Source organism: Oryctolagus cuniculus, chromosome 2, assembly GCF_051225735.1.
Source record: "Oryctolagus cuniculus isolate XC-2025 breed Fujian yellow rabbit chromosome 2, ASM5122573v1, whole genome shotgun sequence".
Classification (NCBI taxonomy): Eukaryota; Metazoa; Chordata; class Mammalia; order Lagomorpha; family Leporidae; genus Oryctolagus; species Oryctolagus cuniculus.
Window position 1 is genome coordinate 113,755,258 of NC_142868.1, and position 22,056 is coordinate 113,777,313.

General features: G+C 45.9%; 1 protein-coding gene across 8 annotated transcripts in view; it reads left to right on the forward strand.

Annotated features, from left to right (window-relative positions):
* Window positions 1-22,056, forward strand: part of AFF3 (ALF transcription elongation factor 3) — a 598,401-nt gene that overhangs the window by 423,597 nt on the left and 152,748 nt on the right. Inside the window, exon 1 of one of the 8 annotated variants that reach the window (XM_089325979.1) lies at window positions 11,488-11,883. The exons of 6 other annotated variants lie outside the window; for them this stretch is intronic. In XM_089325979.1, the coding sequence (XP_089182105.1) occupies window positions 11,816-11,883 (68 nt within the window). In that variant the 5' untranslated portion in view covers window positions 11,488-11,815. Of the gene's footprint in view, window positions 1-11,487; window positions 11,884-22,056 lie in introns of those variants that run through there. One more of the 8 variants, XM_089325978.1, reaches the window with a different exon arrangement.

Here is a 22,056-nt window from a genome sequence, read left to right on the forward strand (position 1 = left end):
ATTTCTGTCATCGCAGTTTAATTACATTGCAAGTCAATAGCAATAAAGTAGCTAGAAGATCCCTGATACTTGGAAGTTAAGTAACATTTCTAAGTGATTTTAACTTAATAACTCTCAAAGGAAATTAAAGAGCAATTTTAACTGAACTAAAATGAAAGTATAATTTATGAAATTTTTTAGGATTCACTAAGACAGTAAGCATAACAAAAGAAAATTTATGGCTTTATGTGATAATATTAGAGAAGAACCAACTTGAATATCAGTAATTTATGGGTTCATTTTAAGAAGCTAAAAAAGATAAATTAAACCCAAAATAATTAGGAGGAAGTATACAGTGAAGATAGGAATAGAGGTTAACAAATAGGAGAGAAAATGAATGTGACTGTGAAATTTGATTCTTTTAAAAGATTCTTAGAATCAACAAAACCGAGGCTGGCGTCATGGCCCAGTGAGTTGCACTGCCATAGGCATTCCACATCAGAGTGCTGCTCTGAGTGCCCTTTGCTTCTGACGTCAGCGCTGGCTGACACACCTGAGAAGGCAGCAGATGACTCAGGTGCCTGGCCTCACCCTCCCATGGGGAGAGCTGCTTGGAGTTCCTGGCTCCCAGCTTCAAGTGAAGTTGGATGCTGTGGCCATTTGGGGAATGAACTAACAGATGGAATCAGTCAATCTCATTAACACCCCCCAACCATTGCTGTGCCTTTCAAATAAATAAATAAATCCTCATCAGTAAAACCCTAGTGAGAATAATCAAAAAAAAGAGAAACAGAAAATGCAAATTACTAACATCAACGATAGAATAAAGGATACCACCACCTATCTTACAGATAGCTTTTAAGAGGATATTATGAACTACTTCCGATTTGATAGCTTAGCTGAAATAATTAATATATTGAAAAATGGAATTTGTCATGATTTTCACAAGAATAGAAAATCTTAACTATTGCTATTAAGGAAATTGAATTCATAATCATTTTCAAATCAAATCAAAAAATTTTCAGTGGCCAGATAGTTTCACTGATAAATTCTGTCAACATTTTAAATAAAAAATGTTTGTACAATGAAATACCAGTAAATGAACTACTATTCTAACAAACTTTCAGAAAATTCAAGTCAGAAATCTATCTAGCTCACTGTGGAAGGTCAGTGGAACCTGGTAACAAAACCTGAAGAAAATCTTATAAAAATTATTATCCAGTAGTTCTGATACACATTGAGATAAAATTCTTAACAACGACCAGCGCTGCAGCTCAATAGGCTAATCCTCTGCTTTGCGGCGGTGGCACACCGGGTTCTAGTCCCGCTCGGGGCGCCGGATTCTGTCCCGGTTGCCCCTCTTCCAGGCCAGCTCTCTGCTGTGGCCCGGGAGTGCAGTGGAGGATGCCCCAAGTCCTTGGGCCCTGCACCCCATGAGAGACCAGGAGAAGCACCTGGTTTTTGCCTTCGGATTAGTGCAGTGCACCAGCCGCAGCGCTCCAGCAGCGGCAGCCATTGGAGGGTGAACCAACGGCAAAGGAAGACCTTTCTCTCTCTCTCTCTCTCTCTCTCTCTCTCTCTCTCTCTCTCTCACTGTCTACTCTGCCTGTCCAAAAAAAAAAAAAAAAATTCTTAACAAAATATTAGCATGTCTAATCCAATGATAAATGAACAGGATATAATGCACCGTGACTAAGTAGAGTTTATCCCAGGAATGCATGGTTGGTTTAATGTTACAAAGTCAATGATGTGATCCACTGTACTGATGAAATAAAGGAGGAAAACGTATGGTCATTTAAATAGATCTAGGAAAAGTATTTTTGCAAAATCAAACTCTTATTTTTAATTTAAAAGAAAAATTAACACACTAGGATTAGAAGGGAATTTACTTAATCTGGTGATGGACGCAAAAAAAAAAAAAAAAAGAAGAAGAAAAACACACCTTCTTAACATCATGTTCGGTGGTGATGCCCCAGGCACATTTGTTCTAAGATCAGGAATGTGGCAATGATGTCAGTTTTTCTTTCTTCTCTATTGCACTGGACGTTCTGGACGGTGCAGTAATGAAATCATAGATGTGAAGATTTAAAAAAAAATTGTGTACAAAGAATATCTTGAATCTAATAAAAACTATTCAGTAAGTAGATGTACCAAGGTCAATATAAAAAAATCTATTGTGTTACTAACTGTTAGCGATAAGAATTTGGGAAATGAAATTTAAAAAGCAGTTCCATCTACAGTAACATAAAAAAAACAATGTAGTGCATGTAGTGATAAGACACATAAGACCATACAAAGGAAACTAGCACACTGATGAGAGAAATTTAAGACCTAACAAATGAGCAAATGCTCATAAATTGGAAAACTCAATAATGTGGATGTGCCAGTTTTTCTTCATAGTGATCTATACATTCAAAACAATTTCCATCAGGGGCCAGCTGGTCATTTTTTTTTTTTTATAAATGGGTCTGATTGATTCTAAAACTTCTATTAAAAAAAAAAAAAGGAAGGACAGGGGCATGCATTTGGCCTAGTGATGAGACAGTGATTGGGACACCCATGTCCCATACAGAATGCCTGAGTTTCAGTCTTGGCTCCTCTCCTGATTCTGGCTTCAGACCCTGGGAGGCAGCAGGTGAGGGCTCATGTACTTGAGTGCCTGCCATCCACATGAGAGACCTGGATTAAGCCCTCAGTTCCAGACTTCAGCCTGGCCCGGCTCTGCTATTGCAGGCACATGGGAAGTGAACCTGCAGTTGAGAGTCCACTGTCTCTGTCTCTTGCTGTCTTTTTCTATATTTCTCTGTGTGCCTTTCTTTCTATCTCTGCCTCTCAAATAAATAAAACTTTTAAAAGGTCAGTACAATAGTTTGCATTAATATATGGGAAGTTCCTGTTATCTGGTAGGCACTCAATAAATCATTGTTTCTGCTATTATGATAGTATTTATGACTACAGCAGCTTGAAAAATTGGTAGTAATTACAGATTTATTGGAATTTGTCTCTTCTTTTTTGTTTATTTTTTAAAATTTTATTCAAGTTATACAATTTCATGTATTTCATATATATAGATTTAGGAACATAGTGATACTTCAGAAGCCTTCAAGGTAAGGGTAGTAAAAACACAAATTATTAGAAAATTTTAAAGGTCTTCAAGAAGAAAAGCTGGGTGATCAGTGTGGAGAAGCCGCCCTCAGACGCTAAGACCATTGGCCAGACGTGCTTGGGTTTGCCTCTCTGCAGAGATATTGCACAGCCTAGAGCATGCTAAAGGATTGACCTCTGTTTTTTTTTTTTTGTTTTGTTTTGTTTTTTTTTGACAGGCAGAGTGGACAGTGAGAGAGAAAGAGACAGAGAGAAAGGTCTTCCTTTTGCCGTTGGTTCACCCTCCAATGGCCGCCGCGGCCGGCGCGCTGCGGCCGGCGCACCGCGCTGATCCGATGGCAGGAGCCAGGAGTCAGGTGCTTTTCCTGGTCTCCCATGGGGTGCAGGGCCCAAGCACCTGGGCCATCCTCCACTGCACTCCCTGGCCACAGCAGAGGGCTGGCCTGGAAGAGGGGCAACCGGGACAGAATCCGGCGCCCCAACCGGGACTAGAACCTGGTGTGCCGGCGCCGCTAGGCGGAGGATTAGCCTAGTGAGCCGCGGCGCTGGCCTGACCTCTGTTTTAAGCACGGGCATCGATTTTAAAACTTCTTGGAAGGCATGAGCACCACTGACTTGTAGAACAGGAAGGGTCTAGTGAAGCCTAAAGATTCTTTCCAGGTGTCAAACACGGAACTTTGTGAATGGTTAATAAGATGAAAAGGGCAACCTAGTCACAACAAAGGATTCATTAAAAATTCTTACACTCATTGTAGAGCTATCTTAGAAAATGCTCAGTAAATGGGGTTGGTGCTGTGGCTTATTAGGCTAAGCTTCCACCTGCGGTGCCAGCTTCCCATGTGGGCACTGGTTTGAGGCCTGGCTGCTCCACTTCCGATCCAGCTCTCTGCTATGGCCTGGGAAAGCAGTAGAAGATGGCCCAAGTCCTTGGGCCCCTGCGCCCACATGGGAGACCTGGAAGAAGCTCCTGGCTCCTGACTTCAGATCAGCACAGCTCCCAACCATTGCAGCCATTTGGGGAATAAACCAGCGGATGGAAGATCTTTCTCTGTTTCTCCCTCTCTCTTTCTGTAACTCTGCCTTTCAAATAAATAAATAGATCTTTTTAAAAAAATATATTAATAAAAAGAAAATGTTCAGTGTGGAGGAAAAAATACACAGAAGCACAATTGTGTTCTAAACATACAATTGCATTTAATGTTACACAACTTGTTTATATAATAGCTCCTGGAAGTTGAGAGATCAAAGGCAACTCAAGCATTGTTACCAAAAGACACTTTTTTTGTTCCCAGAGAAATTAGAAACCTTCCCGATACTGCTTTTGGCTGTGGCGATCTGTGTCTAAAATGATGAACTGTGGCTGATCTTTTAGTCTATGAGGCGTCTGTCCCCAAAGACCTCCCTTCTGCATCAGTGAAGCTGATTTGCCAGGATGCTGTCAGCTACGAAAATGAGAAACCGAACACTAAGCCTTGACCTGGAGAAGGTTGACCAGACCCTCTCCCTGCAGCTTTTAGATGCCAGGAATAAGAAATACAACAGGGATGATTTGCACAGCTTCCTCGCCCCTGCTTCCTCGTAGCGGGGCGTGGCTGACCCAGTGGGTGAGACACAGAGACTTTCACCAGCCTCAGGTACCCAGCTTTGGCTTTGGGCTGGGCAGCCTGGCTGAACGAGAGACGGCGAGAGTGCCCTCGTCGGCTTCACCCGAGAGGGACACTGAGTGTCGGCTGTACTCTCGCACAGACACGAGACTGTCGATGGGAGATGGTGCCATCCCAGAGCAAGACTGCAGACCATGTGTGTGCTGTTAAAACAGACTGGATGGCTGCCGTGGTCCTGGAGGCCATACATAGCGTTCTCTGGCAAAATGAGGGAGTCTTGCTGTCTTCTGAGACTCCCAGAGGCTCACTCTCCATCTTCGCTCTGTCCCCGGGCTCCATCCAAGCATACGTCCTCTGAGGGTGTTGTCTAGGTCACGGTTCCTAAAACTTCCTTTCCTAATATAAATTTTTATTTTCACTGTTGCAGAATGCACGTGATGTAAGGTGTAGTGTCGTGACCATTTTTATGTGTGTGGTTCAGTGACTTCAGTGCGTTTGCATATGATGCTACCATCAGTACGTCTATCTACAGAACCCTCTTCTAATCATTGCAATCTGAACCTCTGTACCCGTTCAACAGTAATTGCCCAGCCTCTCACAACTGCCATTCCTCTCTAGGTACCTCATCTACCATGGAATCTTGTATCATTTGCCCTTCTACGATAGGCTTAGTTCACTTAACATCCTCCCATTCCCTTCCTGTGGGGTCACAGGTCAAAATTTCCATCCCTGCCTGGCAGCTTTGGCATGGTGCAGAAGGGACGCACGTTCCACAGAAACCATACTAGGATGTTGACGTGGATCTCATCCAGGCTAGAGCTGGGCTGTGCAGCACAGCCACAGCCTCCGGTCAGCCCCATAGTCACAAGGGAGCGACTGACCATCTGCACTGTGCTGTGTTGCTCACTCAGCACTGGGTTAGCTGTGCTCAGTGCGTGCTTGGTTTGTCCTGAATTTATTAACCTACAACCTCATTGCATCTGTATGTCTGTCGACGGGCACTTGGGTTGCTCCCACTTCTTGGTTTATTGTGCATACTGCTGCTATGAACATGGACATGCAAATACTTCTTCAAATCTCTGCTTTCAATTCTCTTTTGGTCTATAACCCTCTCAAACTAGAGAAAGGTCTTCCTTCCGTTGGTTCACCCCCTAAATGGCTGCTATGGCTGGTGTGCTGTGGCCGGCGCACTGCGCCGATCCAAAGCCAGGAGCCAGGTGCTTCTTCCTGGTCTCCCATGCAGGTTCAGGAGCCCAAGCACTTGGGCCATCGTCCACTGCCTTCCTGGGCCACAGCAGAGAGCTGAACTGGACGAGGAGCAACTAGGACTAGAACCCAGCACCCATATGGGATGCCGGAGCCGCAGGTGGAGAATTAACCTAGTATGCCACGGCGCTGGCCCCCTTTAAACTTTTTTTTTTAGTACATTCTACATAGTCACAAAAATACCTTGTATCATATCCTATGAGGATGTGTTTACTGAACCATTTGCAAGCATTATCTACCACTACTCTGACAATTTGTATTCTTAGTCCCTGCTTTTAAATGCAGGTCATAACCACATAAATCTTCTGTCAAGCAGTATTCCCAAAAGCACAGTGTAGGTTACGGGCAAGTTCTGAGAGGCTCTGTGCCAAAGGAGTGAGGAAGCAGGGAAGAAAGCCGGTGCACTGGGCTCTACCACGATGCCAGTCCTGGCTCGCTCACTGTTCAGAAACGACCTCTCAGTCCCCTCCGTAGTCTTGGAAGCACAATCGTGTTCTTCCTGCTGCGTCTTCCAAATGAGGATACGAGGCTGAAAGATTGACAGCCAGTGAGTGCGGGGCCCCCATGGGCCCTCTCTGTGGCCCAGGCCGCCCTGATGGGACCACCCCATGCATCTCCCTGCAGCGCTGTCCTCCAAGAACACGGGAGCATTCCGCTAGGACCTAGGAAAGCTGTAACTCAAAGGACAGACAACTGCGAGAGTTGTAGGACCCACTCACAGGCCCTTTGGGTAGAGGTAGGCCTTTGGGACACATGTCATAGGAGAAGCTACTTTGTCAGGGACCCCCCAAGGACACCCCATAACCCACTGCCTGCTTCATTCATGATGAGGAGGAACACAGTCTCTCCAAGAGTCGGGCAGCTTTGCAGTGCATTCTTCAGGCTACAGAGGCATTAATTAATCAACTTTTGCTGCTCTGTATTCACGGTGGTTTTAGCAGATGGCAGCATTTTTTCTGAATCACTCAGGCTGTGGGGAAGTGTGGTCCCTATTAACATATTTATTGACTGCAGTGGGTAATCAATAAATATTGCCTGACGTTAACGGACTGGTTATGCTTCCTCCCAATATTATCTTTCATAGAGCTTCCGCGTGCTCATGTGTTGGCGCTGTTCCCAGCGTTCATAATGCGATGCTTACTCAGTGCGAAAGTGTCGGTGTGAGTAAATGAACGAACACAGAACACAAAGGATGATTGGAATATATTTGCCCTGCGTTTTGCACATCTTCTTTCGAAAATACCATTAGGGAGATTTGTTCATTCTCTTCTGCAGATTCTAATTAAGATGTAAACCTCCAAAATGTAGAACTCGTGTATTTGCATACTGAACACCCGCCCTGCGTACCCTGACACCCAGATCTCAACTTCTCCTTCCACCCTGTGCCTCTCGGGCGGATCCTCTCTCCTCTGCTGCCTGCTTGCCACGAATTTATATGTGTCTGTTGGACACGACACCTTATTTAATCCGCACAAGGCTGGGAGGTGTGGTGAGCAGCCTCAGTACATTATTACAGAAGGGAACAGACGCGGTCTCGGGGAAGAGAATTGGTTCCGAGAAGTTTCACAGTGGGCATTGGCAGAGCCAAGCGCAGGCTGGGCTGGCGGCACCTCTCGAGGGCTTGTAGCCTGGCACAGAGGCGTATGGAGTGGAAGAAGCGTTAAGGAAGAAATCCCAGTTCTGATCAAAGGGCTGCTGTTTCCCTAAAAGCCTTTAAGAGCCGCCCTCCATCCCTCCTGGTGAGAGAATGACGTCCATCGTCCCTCGGAGCCTTGGAGGGGGCTGAGGGAGAGGACGTAGGAGCCCAGCTGCAGCCCACGCGTGCTGAGTGAGCCCTGTGTTCCTGTGGGGACACTGGGAACGAGCAGAGGCTGCAGTCTGGAACCCATCAGACGAGCTAAGGAGCTGGCAGCGGTGACTTTTCTTGTCAGAGGGGGCATCCTTGCTTTTTTTTTTTTTTTTTTTTTTTTTTTTTTAATTTTTGACAGGCAGAGTGGACAGTGAGAGAGAGAGACAGAGAGAAAGGTCTTCCTTTTGCCGTTGGTTCACCCTCCAATGGCCGCCGCGGCTGGCGCGCTGCGGCCGGCGCACCGCGCTGATCCGATGGCAGGAGCCAGGAGCCAGGTGCTTTTTTTTCCTGGTCTCCCATGGGGTGCAGGGCCCAAGCACCTGGGCCATCCTCCACTGCACTCCCTGGCCACAGCAGAGGGCTGGCCTGGAAGAGGGGCAACCGGGACAGAATCCGGCGCCCCAACCGGGACTAGAACCCGGTGTGCCGGCGCCGCTAGGCGGAGGATTAGCCTAGTGAGCCGCGGCGCCGGCCCATCCTTGCTTTAAAATCCAGGATTCCTTGGGATTTTATGCCTCTAGTTAGAACAGTACAGATGTTGGTATATTGTGATTAAGAGGCGACAAATATTGAAGACTGTTTTTTCTAAAATTAGGATTTAAAAAAATAGGATAATTAAGTAATGTGACAATGGGTGTAAACTGACACAGGTTCACTCTGTACACGAATCAACCCTTTGAACCTTCATGGCAACTCAAGCAGCAGACATTAGATTCTCCCATTTTACGGATGAAGAGACTGAGGCTCCACAAGTTCACACACACAGCATGGCCGAGCCAAGATTTCACTGTAGAGGTGTCTGACTCCGGACTGCCCTTTGTGACACTGACTCAGACTATAGACACTGCAACTTCGTGAAAAACACAAAATAGACAAATGAAGAAGCCCAGGATGGCAGGAAAACACAGTGGTTAGGGATGGCTTCTCATGAAAACCTGTTTTACCCCAAAGCTAAGGGATGGAGTTAGATCAACTGACTTGCGCAGGGGACTGGGGGGAGGAATGGGAAAGGCTGTTACTTATTTGTTTTTTGAGTTTCAAGGAATAAATAGAATAATAAAAAGGGTGAGATAAGAACAAGAAAAACAAAACAAAACAAAAAAAATAACCCATAACTGATAGAACTGTTAACCAGAAGCTTCATTCTTGGAACAGTTTGATGCTAATTTCACAAAACCCCAGAAATTATGTCTCCTAGAAGCAAAAGGTTGGTTTTTTTTTCAATAAGTACATTAAACATGGGTATTTGTCATTCTGTAAATAATATATCATCCAAAGCTCTTTTCTCTCAAGCACCAATTATAAAAATGGAGATGTCTGATTTCATGACCTGTGTTTTCCTGTTGTCCATGTGGGCTTACTCAAAGATCTCCAGCCCCCAAATTTGACTTGTTCTGGATGCTGCTCTCAGCACTTCGCCCCTGCTCTTTTCACAGCTCTCTGGGGTGACTCTCCCCATTTTCAGTGAAGGTGTATATGCACAGAGAGGTTGAGACACCTGGCCAGAGTCACAGAGCTGGTTTGTGACAGAGCTAGAACTTGAGCTGGGTTGACTCCTGCACCTCTGCTGTCTGCCACGGGCAGGCACGGGCACCATTTTGGCTATTATACTTTAGAATAGTCCCGAACTACTGAGCAGTCTTGTGTATCCAGGTCAGAGGATGCTGGTGAAGTGTGTCAGTGTGCGTTCACGTCGATGTCCAAAACTACGCTCGAGTTAGTAGTTAGCATCGTTAACAGCTTCATCTTTTCTTTAGATACCTGAAGCATTTTGCTATTTTTATCTTCCCTTTTTAAAGATACAGGAATCTGGGGCCAGCGCCATGGCTCACTAGGTTAATCCTCTGCCTGCGGTGCCCACATCCCATATGGGTACTGGGTTCTAGTCTTGGTTGTTCCTCTTCCAGTCCAGCTCTCTGCTGTGGCCCGGGAGTGCAGTGGAGGATGGCCCAAGTGCTTGGGCCCTGCACCCGCATGGGAGACCAGGAAGAAGCGCCTGGCTCCTGGCTTCGGATCGGCGTAGTTCCAGCCGTAGTGGCCATTTGCGGGGGGTGAACCAATGGAAGGAAGACCTTTCTCTCTGTCTTTCTCTCTCACTGTCTAACTCATCTGTCAAATAAAAATAAATGAAAAATGAAAAGATACAGAAATTTGAATTCTGTGGGTTTTCCTAAAAGTCACTGTTCCTAATCATGTTCACTCGCCTCAGAGTCAGAACTCGGGAAACAAAACCATTTCAGTGCCTTTATAAATACTAAATTTGATGTCAAAAGTTTGAAGGCCGGCGCCGCGGCTCACTAGGCTAATCCTCCGCCTAGCGGCGCCGGCACACTGGGTTCTAGTCCCGGTTGGGGCGCCGGATTCTGTCCCGGTTGCCCCTCTTCCAGGCCAGCTCTCTGCTGTGGCCAGGGAGTGCAGTGGAGGATGGCCCAGGTGCTTGGGCCCTGCACCCCATGGGAGACCAGGAAAAAAAAGCACCTGGCTCCTGGCTCCTGCCATCGGATCAGCGCGGTGCGCCGGCCGCAGCGCGCCGGCCGCGGCGGCCATTGGAGGGTGAACCAACGGCAAAGGAAGACCTTTCTCTCTGTCTCTCTCTCTCTCACTGTCCACTCTGCCTGTCAAAAAAAAAAAAAAAAAGTTTGAAGAAAAAAATCATCAATTAAAACAGGAGTATTTATTTGTACGGTCCTGTGGCTGCACTGAGGTCCCGTGTTGCCGGCGACCCAGCTGGGCTGGGTGGCTCTGAGTGAGCCGGAGGTGGAATGTCTTCAGTATTAGGGCGTGAGCTGCTTGTGGTTAAACAGGATGAGTCAAAGCAAGCTGAAGGGAAGCCGTAGAGAACCTGACACCTAGACAGAAAGCACTCAGAAGGACGGGCATGGAAATTTCTCTTCTTCCAAGACGGGTAAATGGATGCCTTTGTTGCTTTTTTATTCCTTCTGGTTAACCTCCCAGCCCGGCTGCCAGATAAAACACAAGGAGCCCAGCTCCATTTGAATTTCAGATAAACAAGCAATGATTTTTTTTTTTTTTTACTCTAAGTATGTCCCCATGCCATACTTGAGAATAGTTCTTAGTGTAAATACTTGTATGACCAGTGTCCTGTTTGGGACACACTTACACTGAAAAAATTACTTGTTGTTTACCTGGGATTCTAAATTAACTAGGTAGCCCGTGTTTTCACCTGCTAATTCTAGCAACCCTACAGCACACCACATAGATGGCCGGCGAAGTGGACTTTACATTCTTAATTTATAAAAGATAGGTGGAAAAGGGGAGAGAAAGAGAAGAGAGATCATGACAGAAGGAAAAAGGGGGAAAAAATAAGCCTGGATCCTGGCAACATGCCAAGCAAAATAAATTTTGCAAAAAAAAAAAATCCTAAAACTGAGGTCATAAGATGGAAAAAAGTCTGTTACACAAACTCCTTAGCCTGAATACTAGCCAAAAAACAAAACAAAAAAAACAGCAAAGAAGAAAAAAAAATCAGTGGGCATCCTGTTAGCATCTGAATACCGAAGCTCATCCAGGAATGGAAAGATTTGGAATGTGAGGTTCTTGCCTTTGGAACCTGGTTAGAACACCGCAATTGTTTATTAATTGGAAGGAGGATTTTTTTTGGTGAGATGTTTCGGGTAATTTGATATCAAAGAAAAACTCCCTAACTGCAGTTTAAGTCACTCAGACACAGTCAAAACTTCAGGGATAACCTTTTGTTTGTCTTATGGGGAAATGCACAAAACTATTCAGTGCCCAACAGAGAGAGGAATTGACCTCTGCAGAAGAATCGCACGGTTCTGCCGAGAAGCGTGAAGGAGTCTTTTTTTTTTTAAGTTAAAAATATTAGCTGACAGCCTCAAGCCCCATTTTTTGTCTCTATTCTCTAACCAGGCAATTGCTATAAGCAGGAAGCGTCTTGCCTTAATCCTGGTCACGTCACAGATGTGACACTGTTCCGTAGGAGATGGCTTTGTAACTGTGTAGGGGGAAAATAACCTTTGGAATTTTTAGGATGTTGTTGCAAACAAGTTTACTAGTTTTTGACTTGCTGAGCCACAGCTGGAGCCAGCCTTCGTTGGGGTAAGAATATTTTCCTGTTCTTGTTATATCTTGAGTATTTCCAAAGTGGGGTTAATACATTGCGGGGTGGGGGTGGGGGTGGGGGGCGGAATGGCCTTTGAGGCTTGTACTGTCTGTCGAGCCTGCAAATATGAATGTCCTAGTAAAAGACAGGAACTGGCAGTTTCTGTCCATGCTGTAAACTTAGCATCCAGCAGATGATATGTTGGGGTTGCTGGAGCAGGAAAATTAGATCATCCTGTCATTTTTGGACGAAAGAAAAATTTATATTTAGAGGGTAGATCTTGCAAAGGCTGGACTTCCAGCTTGCCTCGAAGTCCGAGAGCTGGTAGGAGACTCTCAGGTCTGTGATTGATGTCGTGCTGTTGCTGCCGAATCAGAATAGCAGCAGTGATGCAGGGGAGTCCCTGAGCGAATTAAGTGTGAGTCCACCTGAAAATATTTTGCTTGCAATTAGTGACCCAAGAGCCGTCCTTGCTTTCCTTTGCCCTCTCTCTCTCTCTCTCTCTCCTGCAGCCTGCTGTTTTCTTTTAAGGTGCACTGGGTGATTAGTTCAGAGATACTAATTGATAGGCTTTCTCTGAAGGAGACTTCAAACAAAACTCACTCCACAGCCGGTGTCTTTGCAGAGAGTCAGACACGGTCTCCTCACAGGCATGGTTGCCAGGAACCTGCAGGGAACCACATCAGCCCGCAGGCGACAACCGGGTTGGAAGCAGGTGCCATTTTGATGGGTGGAATGTGCACAGGAAACTGTCAGGTGATATAAAGAACTAAAAATCAATGGGCACGCTGAACTCAAGGATCCTATCCGGATAATTTATCTTTCTAGTCCAATCTCCGGACTGTGGTTCATAATCAGAGTTTACATTGGGTCTCCTGGGCAACTTCAGATACAGTCACACTAACATTTCGGTTCACAATGGACTGCATATATGATAGGGTCCCCTCGTCTCACAGTGGAGCAGAAAACTTGCTGTTTTCTGGTGATGTCATAGCTGTGGTAATGTTGCAATGGAATGCATGATTCACGTGTTGGCAATGATGCTGGTGTAGACACCTGCTGGTTGCACTGCCAGTCATAAAGGGACAGCACATACAATTATAGCTCGTAATACTGGATCGTAAACAGCTATGTTATTGTTTATGTATTGATTATATTATTTTCATTATTCTCATTACTATTATCATTATTTTAGAATATATGCTTTCTACTTAATTTAAAAAAATGTCAACTGTAAAACAATATGCCATGTTACCCTGGCAGCAGCCTTAAACATCTCCTGTATGCTTTGTCTTGTGAGCCTATCAAGAGGCCAAGGCAAGTGATGGACCTACATCATCCAGGCTTGTGTAGATGCACTGTGGGTTCCCACGGTGATGAAATCACCCGGGGATGCACTTCTCGGAACACGTGCTGTGGTCCAGCCGGGTACAACTGCAAGGACGCCCACGCTCGGAAGAGCCTGGGTCTGCTCACTGCCTGGTTCCGTGTTTCTGATGCACATCCTTTGTTGAACATCGGAACTCAGACCTCACAGAAGAGACTTTGAAATGCAGATTCCTGGGCCCCTCCAGCAGATTCTGATTGAATGTGGTCATGTTTGGCCCTAGAAATCTGTGTTTTTGGGAAGTTTTCCAATGATTTTGATGATTCGATTCGGAAACCACCATGATCCTGACAGAATCGCATTGATTTCAGTAACTCAAAATTTTTCTTTCATTAAAAAGAAAAAGTGTGGTGCTGCAGTGGGTTAAGCTGCAGCTTAGGTCACAGGCATCCCTTGGCTGTCCAAGTCCCAGCTGCTCTGCTTCCCATACAGCCTCCTGATAACGTGCCTGGGAAGGAAGTGGAAGGTGGTCAAAGTGCCTGGGCATCTGCCAGCCATTTGGGAGACCTGGATGGAGCTCCTGGCTCCTGGCCGCAGCCTGGCCCAGACCTGGCTGTTGCAGGCATTGGGGCACTGGAGATCTCTCTATCTTCCTCTCTAACCCTCTATATTTTAAACAAACCAACCAACCTTGAAAAAGAAAAATCTAGTCATCAGTACAGTGCATTTGGAGCAACATCTTCAATTTCTGTCATTTTCGTCTTGAATTTTCTCCCTGCTTGACCCATGCTTGCTTCTCTCCCATTCCAGGGGAGAATTGCCTGATCTTTTCTCCTCTGATGCACTTGACTTCATCCTTCTTCTTTCATTCTATCTTGTTGTTTAGTTACTTGTTCTTTCTGCCTGGACGTGTGGTAGTCCTGCATTTCCACACAGAATGGAAACAGCTACATCTACCAACCACTGTAACTACAGTAGTACCTCCTACTTTCTCCAGGGGGGAGTTCCAAGATCCTCCATGGATGCCTGAAGCCAAAGATAGTATAGAATCCTGTATTTACATGATGTTTTTGCTATACATTCATACCTAAAATAAAGTTTAATTTACAGATTAGGTGCAGTGAGATTGACAACAATAATAAAATAGAAGAGTCATAAGACTATACTGTGTGGTTATAGCTGCTTTTTAGTTTCAATTTTCAGAATTCAGAGAGGATAGGAAGCAAATCCTGACAGTGGAATGGCTTTGTGGGATGAAATCAACACCTTCCTATATCTATGATTTTGTCTTACCCCATCATAGCCACAGATAGAGGGCTATATATTGATGTTGACCTTCTACTTAAGGTCTTTCGTTTTGTCTCTGAGGTCTGAGCCTGGAAGATCATTATATTCTGTGGTCCTTTAAGGACACCTTTGGGTGTAAGGGAGGGAGTGTTGTGTGGGACAGCCCTGGCCTGGTACCTGTGCCAAGGTGGTATCTGGATACAGGAATGGATGTCTCAGGGTCACATCAGAAGTTCAAGGATCCCAGGGCTCACATTGTTTAGACCCAAACTTCTAAAGCTATTCAGTTCCCAGCTGAGCTGTGGAAGATGGCTACACAGCTCTCCTTGCTTTGATTGACCTCCTAAGGGCTCAGTCTCTCACGAGGAGAGGCCTCGACTCTGGCTTCATCTCTGTGGGCACTGGGCCAGATCTGGGTGCAGGAATCTTAGTTTGGGCCTGGCTAGCTGGCATTCGGCCAGCAGCAATAGGGGTTTGCAGCGTAGCTCTTGGGCATGAGTTGGCTCTTGTCCAACAGGCTCCACCATTGATGATAAAAGGCAGATAACTGTCCAGCACAGCTCAGGAAAACGGAGAAAACTTGCTTCTGGTTAGACCTACACTAAGGAATGGCTAAAGGAGGGGCCGGCATTGTAGTGTAGCCGGTAAAGCCACCACCTGAGATGCCAGCATCCCTTATGGGTGCCGGTTTGTGACCAGGATGCTCCACTTGTGATCCAGCTCCCTGCTAATGCCCTGGGAAAAGCAGCAGAAGATGGCCCAAGTGTTGGGGCCCCTGCCACCCACTGGGGAGACCCAGATGAAGCTCCTGGTTTGCAACTGGCTCAGCCGTGACCTTTGTGGCCACTTGCAGAGTGAACCAGCAGATGGAGATAAATATATATCCATCTCTTTCTCATTCTGTGTCTCCTTCTCTCTCTGTAACTCTTTCAAATAAATAAACAAACAGAATGGCTAAGGGAAGTTCTCTACCAGAAAGAAAGTAGCACCACAGAGAGCTGGGACTTTGAAAAAAGGATCACAAATTGGATGAGTAAAAAATATAAGCCGTGTTCCTTGTGAGTTCCTTTAATCGTATTTTATAGTGAAATGAAGGAATTAACGCCATCAGATGTGCTGATCAATGAGTGTGGAAGAAACACTTGGCGACAGTCACGTTATCGAAGTGGAAACAGTAAAGGGAATGAAGCAGAAGTAAGGTGTTGACACGTCACTCCAAAATGATGCCATCACATGGCAATGCTTCCCAGAGCCAGCGCTCTGGTTTAAATGTTCGCGCACTGGAAACTTAATCCCCAAATGCGTGTAATTGGCATTTGGAAGTAGGGCCTTTGGGAGGTAATTAGGATGAGATGAGGTGGTGAGGGCGGAGCCTCCATGTTGGCACTGGGGGCTGTAGATGGAGAGAGGGACCGAGCTGGCGTTGCTGTGTCACCGGTGATGCCCTCTGCCATGTTGCCATGCAGCACGGAGGCCCTCCCTGGAGGCCACGCAGATGCTGGCACCGGGCACTGCGGCTTCCCAGGCTCCAGCACCGCGGGCCACAGAAGCTGCTGCTCCTCACCACTGTAGTGTCCTTCAAACTGTGTAAGGGTGGAGCTACTAGAAGCGACTTCAGTCTCAGGAATGTTGTTGTAGCAATGGAAAATGGACCAAGCCAGTCATAGACTCCAAAACATTATAAATAAATCAAAATAGAACTCTAAAACATGTTTAAGCAGCTCTCATGAAGGCAAGAAGAAAATAAGCCATACCACAGGAAAGTGACAATAAACAAAGAATAAAACTGCAGACTGAAATCCTAGCATATCGTAATTAATCTAAGTTCTAAATATACCAGTGAAAATACAGAGATTGGTCAAGTGGATTAAAATGGGATTGTTCTTTTAATAAATGGTGAGATCAATTGGATGTTCACAGGCAAAAGAATAAACCTTAACCTAAACCTCACACCCTGTTCAAAATTAACCCAAAATGTATTATGAAGTTGAAGGTGAAATAAAAACCTATAAAACCTCTATGGGGAAAAAAAAAACTGATAAGCTAATGACTGCGGTCCCAAAGCCTGCATCCTAAAGTCTCCAGAAGTTGTGGATATTCTCTCTTTTGTGGCAAAAGGAACTTTGCAGAATGAGTGAGAGACCTGGCTTTGAGAGTAGAAGAAGGGCTCATGACCGAGGGATGTAGGCAACCTCCAGAAGCTAGAAAGAGCAAGGAAGCAGGTTCTTCTCCCAGAATCCCCAGATGAACACAGCCATGAGACACCTTGATCTTATCCCCAGTGGGACTAAATTTTGGGCTTCTGACCCCCAGCATGCTCATTAAATGTATGTTGATTTAAGCCACCAAATTTGTGTGATTTCTCGAAGCAGCCATAAAAAAACTAAAAGGAAAACATAGGAGAAAGTTGTTGGGACCTGGAACCACTGGCAGGGATGCAGAGAAACTGTGAGTGCTAGGGAAATAACTTGGTGCCAGAAAGCTTGATCCACAGAAGGAAAAATTGATTAGACTGTCTAATGATTAAAAACTTGTGTTCTGTGAGAGATGTGGTGAGATGATGCCAAGATGATGGACTGGGAGAAAATAGTTGTAAATCATATCCAACAAAGGACTTGGATCTAGAATACATGAGGAACTCCCAGTATTAAAGGAACAAACAGACCAGTGGGAAAATGGAGGAAGACATACAGAGATATTTCACTAGAGCTTGTATCTAGATGGCAAAGAAGCACATGAAAAGATACAGAACATCATTAGCCACTGGAAGAAATGCAATCCAAAAGTGCAGTGCATTATCAGAACACAACTTTATTTTAGAATGGCTAAAATAAAGAATAACGGTAGGGGCCGGCACTCTGGCAAAGCAGGTAAAGCTGCCACATGCAGTGCCGGCATCCCATATGGGTGCCAGTTCAAGTCCCAGCTGCTTCATTTCCAATCCAGCTCTGTTTATGGCCTGGGAAAGCAGTAGAAGATGGCCCAAGTCCTCGGGCCCCTGCACCCATGTGGGAGACCTGGAAGAATCTCCTGGCTCCTGGCTTCAAATCAGCGCAGCTCTGGCCGTTGCGGCCATCTGGGGAGTGAACCAGTGGGTGGAAGACCTCTCTCTCTCTCTCTCTCTATCTCTCTCTCTGCCTCTCCTTATCTCTGGGTATAACTCTGACTTTCAAGTAAATAAATCTTTAAAAAAAGAATGATAACCCCAAATGTTGGCAACATGCCGAAGAACTGAAACAATAACACAGTGCTGGTGAAAATGTAAAAGTACAGCCACTCCAAAAAACAGTTTCTCAGTCCTTTCTATAGCTTTAAAAAAAAAAAATGGAATCAACAGTTGCCCTCTCGGTGTATCTCAGTGTATTTTCACCTGACAACTTGCACATGAAGATTCACAGAAGTTTTATTTGTAGTAGGCAGGGGCCGGCGCTGGCGCCATGGCTCACTTGGTTAATCCTCTGCCTGCAGTGCCGGCATCCCATATAGGCGCCGGGTTCCATCCCAGTGGCTCCTCTTCCAGGCCAGCTCTCTGCTGTGGCCCGGGAGGGCAGTGGAGGATGGCCCAAGTGCTTGGGCCCCTGCACCCACATGGGAGACCAAGAGGAAGCACCTGGCTCCTGGCTTTGGACCGGCACAGCACCGGCTGTTGCGGCCATTTGGGGACTGAATCAACGGAAGGAAGACCTTTCTCTCTGTCTCTCTCTCTCTCTCACTGTCTACAACTCTACCTGTCAAATAAAAAAAAATTATTTGTATGCAGAAACTTGCAGCTGCCTAAATCCCATCACAGTGATGAAAATGATGAACTACTGGTGCCAACCACAACTTGGGGCGTCTCAAGGAACTTATGTTGGGAGGTATAAAGCCAATAAGATACCTGCTTCATAGTCCATGTATAATGTTTGTGGAATAACACGATTATAGAGACGGAGAACATATTAGAGGTTGCTGGTGGCTTGGGATAGGAATGTGGGAATGGTTATAACAGGCTAGATGAAAGAACTTTGTAATGATGGTGAAGTTAAATATCCTAATTCTGGTGGGATCAGCAGTGCACACACACACACACACACACACCATGCACTACCGATCAAATCTGAGTAAGTTCTATGGATTGTTTCAGTGTCAGTTTCCTAATTTTGACATTGCAGTACATTTGTGCAAGAAGCCAACATTGGCAGGGACTGGATGAAGAATCAGCTATTCTATTTAATGTGGGATTTTGTTCCAGCCTTACCTAATAAATAAAATATCTGTTGAGAATCCTAAGTATTCCCCCAGCACCCCAGGAGTTGCAGATGTCAGCTGGGTACAAGGTCACTGTCTGGTGGGGATATTTTTCTTTTCTTTCTGCTTCCTGGGCATTGGCAGGCGGGCCCTTGCTTTCCCTGTCTCTGTGACCCCAGCTCCACTTGTCATTTGTAGTCTGAGCTAAAATTGTACCCAAGCACCTGATGCGTTTCCAGCTATCCCATCCTGCTGCTTGCGTGGACATGGACATCCACACACTCACACTCACCTGTTGCCTCTTTGCAATTCAGCTCCATCCGTCCTGCTGGCCAGTGGGCCACTCTGGGTGCCGTGGCATCCAGAACATGTGGTACCCTGGCTTTGCAGATAATGTAGGTGGTGCTACAGGGTCTCTTTGTCCTCAGCACAGGTATGGCATGGTTCCAGGGGTTTACAGAGTGTGGAGGCATTGGCCCCCTTCAAGCTGTGGCTGCCTGTGGCTGCCACACAGTTAATTGTAAGGTCAGGTGGGTTTCTCTTGCTGAGTCCGAGCCAACCTCTGCCCTGCTCCCAGAAGGCACACTTTGTCTCTGGGCCTTTTTGTCTCCCCATGTGCACCTCCCTCCTCCCTCTCCCCTCATCCACCGACAGGCATTGCTTTCTCTTCTGCAGCACAGTTTGCAGGTCTGTGTACTGGATGCCGTGCCAGGCTTTGGAAACTCCCAACTCCTGAGCCGTCCTTCTCCCATCCCTGTGTGCTGTCCCCTCCGGGCATGTCCGGGTCAACTCAGCTGGCAGGCTAATGACATGTTAATGACTTCTGTAAGCCGAAGTGTGGATGGCTTCTAAGGATATAATTTCTCCCTGCCTGCATCTCCCTCCTCTCCATTTGTGTCTTAGCAGAAGGTTTTAATGAATGCCTTCATTTCCAAAAAAAGGTAGCATGAACGCAGAGATGTTGAGTGTCGAAGACAAACCACCAAGAGAGAAGCCTGAAGCGAGACACCTGCTGAGTGCCCCACCATGAGCTCCTCCTTAGTCACCTCGGAGGTGGGGCAGACACTGACTGCAACCTCAGGAGTGTTGTTGAGCAAAGCCACTTCCTCCCCTACCAAGTGGGGCGCGCGAGCTCTAGGTGGAAATGGGACTCCAGAAGGGGACCACGGGACCAGAGCGAGAAGGTTCCTGTGTGTTAGAAAGCCTGGGGTAGCACTCGATGGGATTGGTTACGGTTGCACTTATCCTTGTCGATTGCTTTAAGCCCCTGCCTCCAAATCATTTGTGGCTGGAAGCCTTTATGATTCTGGACAGAAGGAAGGCTTTGTGTCAGCCCCAAAGAGTGAGGCTCTAGTGCAGATGAGAATTCTCACTTCCTGTGGCCATCGCCCTGTTTCCTACGTGTGTGTGTTGGGGAGGAGCTGAGGTCCCCATAAAAACATTGGAATGACGGTCAAGGTCACCCAGCTGTGCAGTCTGACATTCAGATTCAATCTCGGTGGAAATTCTCTGGCAGGTTACTTTTTCCCTGCAACTTGACTTGATCATTAGGAGAAGACCGTGAAGTGCACCAGAAGATGAGACCTGCTCTCCCCACTGCAGGTCATCTCACACCTTGGTGGTGGTCATAAGTGAGCTTCATCTCCGTGAGCCACAGGGCCTCTCCTCTTACATTCCCGTGTCTTGCCCAAGGGTCAGGGGCCCAGCAAATTGAACTGACCCGGGTCACCAAAGGGTAATTGTGAGATCCCAGCAGAAGTTGGAGGTTGGTGGAGGTTGGAGACAGGGAGGTGGCTGGAGAGGCATAGCCCTGACACCTGAACATGTTTTTCTAAGTGTTCTTAGGAAAACCCAGTCAGCAGGGACAGCTAAAGTGCAGTCATATGAGGCCTTTGTAATTCACAAGGGGTCTTCAGAAAAGTTCATGGAAAATGCGTATTATAAAAGATTATGGGAGCTGGCGTTGTAGTGTAGTGGATCAAACCTCCTGATGCTGGCATTCCGTATGGGCCCTGGGTTCCAGTCTTGGCTGCTCCACTTCTGATCCAGCTCCCTTCTAATATGCCTGGGAAAGCAACAGAAGATGGCCCAAGTGCTTGTGCTGCTGTACCCCAGTGGGAGACCCGGGTGAAGCTCCTGGCTCCTAACTTCAGCCTGGCCATCTGGGGAGTGAACCAGTGGATGGAAGATTGACCTCTCTGTCTCTCCCTCTCTCTCTAACTTCCTTTCAAATAAATAAATCTCAAAAAAAGAAAACTAGGCAGGTTAGTACATTGGGCTAAAGCTGCTGCTTGCTATGCCCGTATCCCATATCAGAGTACCTAGAATCAACTCTTACCTCTGCTGTAGATCCAGCCTCCTGCTACTGGGCAAATTGGGAGGCAGCAAATGATGGATCAAGTACTAGAGTCCCTGCCACACATGTGGGAGACCCAGATGGAGTTTCCAGCTCCCAGCTTTGGCCTGGCCCAGCCCTGGCTGTGGCTGGCATTTGAAGAGTGAGTCAGCAGATGGAAGATTTCTCTCTTTCTCTTATTCTGTAATTCTGCCTCTTTCAAATAAATAACGACTATGCACAGATTTCAAAATTTTTGCACTAAAGTCAACTTATCTTTTAATTTTATTTTCTGTGAACTTTTTAAAAAGTACTCCCATGTAATTAATACTCTAGAATGATTGCACCTTTTCAGTGTTTCATCCACAGAAGCTTTGTCCGTGGTCAGATTTGCAACTTTGTAAGATGCTGGCATGAGTGCATGAAGGCAGTAGGGTTTTTTTAAATCTGTTTAGCAAAGCTATGTTTTCTTAAAGAGTTTATTTTCATTTATTTGAAAGGCAGAGTGAGAGAGGGAAGGGAAGAGACAGAGGTATTATCATCTGCTGATTCACTCCCCAAATGGCTGCAACAGTAGGCTGGTCCAAGCAAAGCCAGGAGCCTCGAACGCCATTCTGTTGTCCTACATGGGTGGCGGAGGCCCAAGTACATGGGCCATCATTAGCTGCCTTCCCAGGGGAGCTCAAACCAGCACTGCAGTATGGGATGCTGGCATGGCAGGCAGTGGCTTAGCCCACTGTGGTACAATGCTGTTTCCTAAAGCTGTATTTTTTGATGAAGTCATACACTTCTCTTATACTGAAACTTTCCCTTTATTATTTTTTTCTATTTAGATGTAAATGCTAACATTTTTTAAAAAGCATTATTTTTGTGGGTTTTGGTGCAAATTAAAAACAACATTTCAGTAACATTTGTGTTTCTTTTCATTAATTAATATAAACATTACTTATCAACTAGTTAAAATAAAGGTAGGAATTTGCTCTAGTGGTCACG